Source organism: Solanum dulcamara, chromosome 8 (assembly GCF_947179165.1).
Source record: "Solanum dulcamara chromosome 8, daSolDulc1.2, whole genome shotgun sequence".
Taxonomy (NCBI): domain Eukaryota; kingdom Viridiplantae; phylum Streptophyta; class Magnoliopsida; order Solanales; family Solanaceae; genus Solanum; species Solanum dulcamara.
Window position 1 is genome coordinate 63,914,312 of NC_077244.1, and position 7,750 is coordinate 63,922,061.

At 32.9% G+C, this 7,750-nt stretch overlaps 1 protein-coding gene across 1 annotated transcript; it reads right to left on the bottom strand.

Annotated features, from left to right (window-relative positions):
• Positions 1-961: 961 nt before the first annotated feature.
• LOC129901419 (protein cornichon homolog 4-like) lies at positions 962-6,277 on the bottom strand. Its single transcript, XM_055976585.1, has 4 exons — positions 5,877-6,277; positions 4,499-4,680; positions 1,554-1,676; positions 962-1,384 (listed from the first exon to the last, which is right to left on the bottom strand). Exons 1-4 carry the CDS (start codon positions 5,946-5,948, stop codon positions 1,342-1,344), a joined length of 420 nt encoding a protein of 139 aa, XP_055832560.1. The 5' UTR covers positions 5,949-6,277; the 3' UTR covers positions 962-1,341.
• Between the last annotated feature and the right edge of the window lie 1,473 nt (positions 6,278-7,750).

Sequence of the window (7,750 nt, forward strand, 5' to 3'; positions counted from 1 at the left end):
CAGAACTAATAATCAACCTAAAAAGGCTTAAAGATAAAGAATATACACAAAAATAACCTTAGCTTTTTGAATCAATGACCAATTTCAAGAGCAATTTAAAGAAGAGAATAATGGAAATGGAAAGATAACAATGGAAATGTAAACAGAAGAAGAAAGGTACTTAATGTCCCAATAATTTCTTTTTCAATGTTCCTATTACATGTGGCCAATTTTTATTGGCCATTGCTGCTTCCAAACATCTCCCATGCGCCTCAACTGAATGGATTCACTGAGTGTGTCACGTATGCAAATAAGGTGCACGAAATTATAAAATAAATGAGTTCGAGGGAGTAATAGGACCTTAGTGAAATTAAGGTGTGTAGTTGAGATTTGGGGCATAATTGGAAGAGGTACTTGTGCATTATCTTAAGTGATCATTTGTAAAATTAATCTGACAATGTCCAAATGCCTAAATATCCTCTAATGAAGGCAAATAAAGTCATTAAGGTAATTCTTATCGTTCTTAGTACCTATCAAATTCGCAAGTCTAGAATAACTCTTACTAATAACAAGGAAAGTGCATATGGGACACAATCGATAAAATTAAGTCGATAATTTATATATTCTGATTTATCTAATACGTTTTCCTTTTCAATTCAAACAATTAATTTTGTATTTTTTTATTTTATCTTTCTTGTGAAGTTTTATAGAAACATGAATGTTACAGCATATCTAATGTTACAAGATTTCAAAGTTTTATAGCTACATAAATGTGAAAGCGTATTTAACCCACATCACAGTGAGCGTTCATATCAATTTGAAAACATGCTTATAACTATTACAACACTTGTTCTGTTTATTATCCATCACTTCATTATACTCTATCTTCACAGTTTTCTGCTTTTATCTTAAGAAGATCAACTAATATTGCAATAACATCAATTTTCTTCTTTTCATTTGTTCAAAATCACAAGACTAAGTATAATAGGGTTAAAGATAAAGATCTTGCATTCTACTAATAGCACCCTGAATTAGCAATGTCGTGTTAATGGAGAGCAAAACCAAATGGACAACATAAGCTTACAGAAGACCATGTTCAATGCAGCATAGTGGGATTTTAGCTTGGTGAAGGTCAAGGTACTATTGTCACTCAAAATCACACCCTGCAGTACATATATAGAACCTGAAAACCTGCAGTTGCTCGAAAATTGAATAGGGAGGGGGACGGGAGAGCTTCAAATCTGCAATCAAATCTGCTATCTCTAAACCCTGAACTTTCAAGAATAATGAACTAGAACAAGCCAGAATAAATGAGCAAATGCAGCAGCTCCGAGTACTTATACTTTGGCTTAACAATAGAACCTATAGAGACTCTTCATCATCTTCCAAGGCACTGTAAATCAACCTGTAGAATACATTCTCGGTCAAGAGGTGTCTTACTTGCAAGAAGTTCCGTAACAAATAGCAGGCTTTTTAGCCAAAATAAAAAGAACAAAAAAGGATGCCTGCTTTGGTATCTTAAGTCTAATCTTAGACACAGAAATTTGGATATGAAGCACTATTTAATTACTTACCAAAATAATGATATGAAGAGGAGGAGGAGGATATAGCCTAGTTTGAAAAGCCTCTGTTTCTTTTCCCAATTAAGCAGATTAAAAATCTCTGTCACATCAATAAGATGCTGTCTTCTCATGTACCTAGAGCATGAAGCAAACATAAGAAATTTTGTTTGATGAAACCCATCAGCAATGTTAGAGATGTTCGATATCTAATTAAATCTCAATCACTGAATCAAGCACTAACAAGTTCCATCAAATAAAATAAATGAATACAGGTATATGAGGCACTTTGAATGCATTTGAAAATAGGGAAATAGAAGGATGAAAAAGGGCTGCTTCAGTTTCAGTTAGGATGTAATGCAGATCTTTTAACCACTTAGTATTGGTTATATCTACATTAGCTTTTTGCAAATAAATACCAGCTCTTCAGTGGACTTCCATTGTTCTACCAAACATTGATTCAAGCCAGCCTATAAGACTTATCTTTTTTGTCCACCCTAACAGAACTTTAATATAGTCTTTCCAGTTTCCTCTAGTTTCACATAGCAAAATGCCCCCTGGATTTCCTTTCATCAATAAACTATAAGCAATAATGAAAGATCCTAGCAATATTTTAAGTAATTTTACCATTTCTTTGGTCTGGTAAAAGGCTCAACAGAAACCTTTTTTTTTTATGAAGTAAGCAACGGAAACCTTTTTTAACAAAAGGGATAGATAAATAAGAAAAAGACTTATTAACAAAATCAGCCAAGCACATGAAAACTTGCTAGTTTCATCTCTGAATTAGTCTATTAGGTGGTATCAGTAAAGAACCTCCATTTTCAAACAACAAGAAACAACTCGGCTTATATGACTTCTCTCTATGCCTTTCTAGAACTAGAGTTCTCTAAGTCATGACTTTAGCAAACGCCTAGAAGTTTTTTTCCCTCAAAAACTACAACCTTTTTTCAAATGAACTGCATGTCTAAACACAACTAAATACCATTTTTCAACAAACGTACAGTACTTTTTTTCAAATGTCACTCAATTCATGTTCAAACGCCTACTAAATTTCAAGCATTAGCAATAGACATTCTTTGCTTACTCCTTGCCTGATACTTCACATTTGACCAATGAAGGGGTCTGCAAGATTCGGCGAAAAATCCATACATGAACAGTGCCCCTTCATTGTCTGGGGTGGTGGGGGTGGGGTGGGGCGGTTATCTGGAATCTTGAGAATCAGAGGTCTTGGTAGAGCAAGCATTTTTTTTTTTTTGCAACATCTAAAATTGTTTTTGGTAAAATCATCCAAGACGGCTAGGATGTCAATTATCTAAGAAACGAGCATGCAGAGGTTACCACAACTTCATGCAAACTGAAAGGGGATCTAGAGTGGCAGGAAGTAATATCACGTTTGCCAGGGAAGTAACACGAGTCTTTCTATACGGAGGGTAGAGATAGAAAAAAATAAAAAAGAGGAAGAGGCTATGAAAGCACACGGAGAGACATATGAAAATGGACAGTCAACAGGGAAACCTTTGGGAAAGAGAGGATAAATTCTTAGTTCTAATTTACAAATAGCTGCAAATATATCTGGTGACGTACAAAATCCCCGATTCCTAATTCCAAAATTCAACAGTGTAGCTCAAGCCATCTATCAGTAGGCCAATTGTGAGAATTTATTCATTACAAATTCACATTACTGCCAAGAACACATTAAACTACTCATTAGGAACCTAAATTGTCATGTCGAAGCCTGAGTTTGCTCAAAAGTCCCACTCTGCCTCGTGGACATACCGACAGTATGTCAATCAAATGATAAGCAACTGGGATTTCGGACTCTTAACAGTTCCATGAGGAACACTCAAAGCTATGGAACTAAATTTCAAGGGTTCGTTCAGATTCAATGTGGTGGGTAGGTTTAAGAATTGAGCAATGTGAAACTGGAATAAAAAGGATCACACATGCTAATATGAGCCTGCCAAGTCACACAATTGCAAACCTGACGAAACTTGAGAAGTAACAACACCCTAGATTTGCTAATAAACTTGACACTAGAAAATAACTCCACAGACTATACCTACACAGAAAATTCATTGTTGAATTGTATGTACCAACTCATCTATAAAGCAAATAACTAAAAAGGGGAATAGTTTTATTTATTTATTAGGTTAGCAGCAAGCACGTGAATTTTTTTATTGATAGGTGGTGGTGAGTCTCGAATTCAAGAGCTCCGCCAATTTTACCATATTGAATTGTGTAAAACAACAATTTTATTTATTTATTTTGGGTTTGCCACAATTTTAAACAACGAAAGACGAGTAGAATCCAAGCTGAAAAATAATAGAAAAAAAGTCTCTTCTGGACATTTTGATACTGCTCACGAAGTGTATAAACCAAGTTTCACTACCGCAAAGAAACATATACCAGATTTCTATTTAACAGTTTACTAAAAAAGGGAAGCCCGGTGCACTAAACCTCCCGCTATGCACAAGGTCCGAGGAAGAGCCCGACCACAAGAGCCTATTGTACACAGCCTTACCTTGCATTTCTGCCAGAGGCTGTTCCTAAGACTTGAAACCGTGACCTCCTAGTCACATGGCAGCAACTTCACCAATTACTCCAAGGCTCCCCTTCATTTAACAGTTTATTGACAATTAAAAATCCCAAGAAAACTATCAATGTTAAGGAATGAAAATCTATGGGTGCTTACTGCTTGGCCTATGTAAAGTACTTTATAAAGGGAATCAGAAGCAAATGTTGCAGAAAATCACAGCAGATGGGAGCATAATGGAGGAACAAAATCAAATCTCATTTCTACAAATATTTGAGATCTCATCAACATGTTATAACAACTGATGTGCTACCTCAGCAGTGTTTCCACTAATGCAGTAATCCACGGATAAGATATTCGGAATCGGATCAAAACTTAATTTCATTTGCAGTTCAGCCATGAAGCAAAAAGACAATCAGAAACTTACAATCTGTAATTGTAGTACATATATGGAACGCATAGAAGTGCCATGACCCAATGCCCTGTTATCAGATAGATCAAGCACAGAACTCCTTGTGTGATGAACTCAGGTAAAACAACTCCATTTATACGAGATGCGGAGTCGTATGGGTTGATATAATCAAACTCTAGATCTGATAAGCACATCAGCTGTAACGCATTTCAAATGTCAGACTTCTTCATCTTGGAAACAGAAACAGAAACAGAAACAGAAACAGAAAAAGATACAAGTTCACTGCAGTTTTCTGCATGCTATATTCAACAGAAGATACAGATTCATCATGCCATACTCAATAAAAGCTACCTAACAAGTACATGGTGTTGCTGAGCAGTTTACAGTTCATAGTTCTTATCCAAATTAATGTAAACATATATGTTTGTGTATATATAGGATGTCTTTATAAAAAAAAAAAGAGGATGTAAATCTTTCTCCTGAAACCCAATATCTGATTGGTAGAATTTGAAGCATCCAGGTAGGCAACACATGTTTATACATCAGACAAGCTCCTATATGAAACTCCATCACGACCAATTGTACTTTAACTAGGAGATAGCTGAACAAGACCAAAATCCTTATTCTCTGAACTCTACAAGAAGTTGTATCCAGCTTAAATTCAGTATAATCCCTAGGATGACAGCTTACAACTAATTTAAACCCAATTTTTGTCCTATCCTCTGGACATTTATTACGTTGCCACTACTGCTTGTCAATTTGAAATGCATCAAAGCTCTCGTTCGTATTACATATACAAGAACTCAAAACTTGAAATGAATCCAAGTGGAGGTTCTACAAAATCATTTACTCCCTCTGTTTTAATTTCATTGCCATGTTTTGACTTTACACGGAGTTAAAGAAAGAAAAAACACATTCGTATCTTGTGGTCTTAAATTTAAATTACGAAGAATGTACCAAAATATAATTTAATATTATGGCCTTAAATATGTCACATGAAAAGTTGAAACTAAAGAGTTTGCCAAAAAAAACAAAAGTGACATTTATTTTTAAATGGACTAAAACGGCAAGTGTAATAAATAAACCGAAACCGGGGAGTACTTCATAAGCTTACATCTTTTAGGTGCTTATTACAGCTAAAACCAACATGATTATTCAAAAAACCTAAAATAATTTTTAATCAAAATCTCATCTTCAGTAGACTGCGAAATCACATCAACTAAAAAAGGAAAAAAACAATGCAATTCAAATATCAGGTTTGCATTATCAAATTAATCCAACACTGAACTAAACTAAATCCCTAATTTTAAATAAGTCGTTCTCAAAGTAGCAATATATGATAATTTCGAGGTTAAAAAAGAAGAGTGAAAAGAGTAGGTTTTAGGAGATAGACCTGAAAAACAACCATGACAAGAAGAGCAATGAGAATGAAGAAGAAGAGAAGCCATGCCCAAACATCAGCCATTTTTTCTCTTGTTAGTAGCTCCTCAAATCAATTGGATGAAAAAGGAAGATTAATAGGGCCAGGTGCGTGATTCGCCCCCGGTGCTTCCTGGCAGCAAGCAACGAATCGGAGGAAAAAGAGATTCCAATTTTCAACCCGAAGTAACGATCCCCTTTGGATCCGGGGCCGTAGCCGGAGCTGGAGCAGTTGGGTGTGTCTCGCTCGGAACTTTTGACCGGTGGGAGTGAGGCTTTGCTCCAGATGAAAAAAAAAACTGTGGGAAAAACAATCAGAAAAAGAATTCATTACATACTTTAATACAGAGTGCACAAATCAAATTGATAAAAGAAATAAGTTCAATTTTGTATTGAGTAAGAAAAAGGGATAATATATAAATACCCCGGAACTGTAAGCAAAATTTCAGTCATATTACCTTCAAACTCATTTTTTTACATTTTCGTGTAACATTTGTATTGACGTGGTACCTTCAACCAAATAAGTTGAATGTGTGTTGTACACACTTGCTGCCACGTTATTAAATATTTTTTTTTTTTTAATTTTTTTAAAAATAAGTAAAAAATTGTTTTTTTAAAAAATATTTTTTAAAGTTTTTAATTCTTTTTAATTTTTTTTATTTTCTTTATTTTGTATTTAAATTAAACACGTAATTTTTATCTTCATTAATTGTCTTTTCTCTTTTATTTTTCTATTGATTTTATTTACTCCTTTTATTTTCTTTGTCTTTTCTTTTTGATTTAATTTCAAATTTAATTCCAAATATCTTTTATTTGAAATAAATTAATTTCGAATGGATATCAAAATAAGTTGAAAAAAATTAAAGCATTAAAATTAAACGACGCTTTTCAATTATTTTTTTAAAGAATCGAGATAATTTTTTAAAAATAATTCAAAGTGAAAAGATAAGAAACTAATGAAAGGAAAAAATAAAAAGTTTAAAGTGAGGAAGAAATTAAAATAAATATTTTACATAGAAAGAAATGATAATAATTAAAAAAATATTATTATTATTATTATGTGTACTAACTATTATTATTATGTAGGTTTTAGTATCAATAATTATGTGTACTAACTAATTATAGAGTTATATGTGTGTCCAATTTCTTCACCCATCACTTGTCTTCGAGAGAGTATGCACACGTCATTTTTTAGGATGTATTTATTTTATTTTAAAATAATTCAGAGAGATAATAGGACCTTAGTAAAGTTAAGGTGTGTCGCTGAAATTTCGGTCATAATTAAGGGTGATGCTTATGCATTATCCGTAAGAAAAAATTGAATCAAACTTACATATAAATATATAACTTCTATATACTTTTTTTAAAACGGATTTTCTTTAAAAACATTTGTCATTTTTTTTGATTATTCATTAAATGAATAAAATAATATAGTGCATCATCTTTTATATATTTTTAAATGTTTAATTTATGTGCTATTTGTAATGTGGCAATTTCTTTACTTTTTCTTCTTTTCGGGGGTGAGGTGGAGAGTGTAGGTCAGTACGATATTAGATGGTGGAAAATCTCATGCAATCAATAGAGCGAAAATTTAAAATATTCAATCAATTGAGCAATTAAAGATTTCTTAATTTATTTATTTTTTTATATTTATATTAGTGTATTTATTTACGCTTCACACAAAATTAAATATATTTTTGAATAATCGATATCGTCAGTTGATATATTTTAATAAGCAGTGTATAAAAAAAATACTATAAATTAATTTCTTAATCACTATGTAAAATAGAAAGTGATAGCCTACTAGGGGAGGGAGTAAGAGGATTAAGAACGTGACTTTGGACCTGC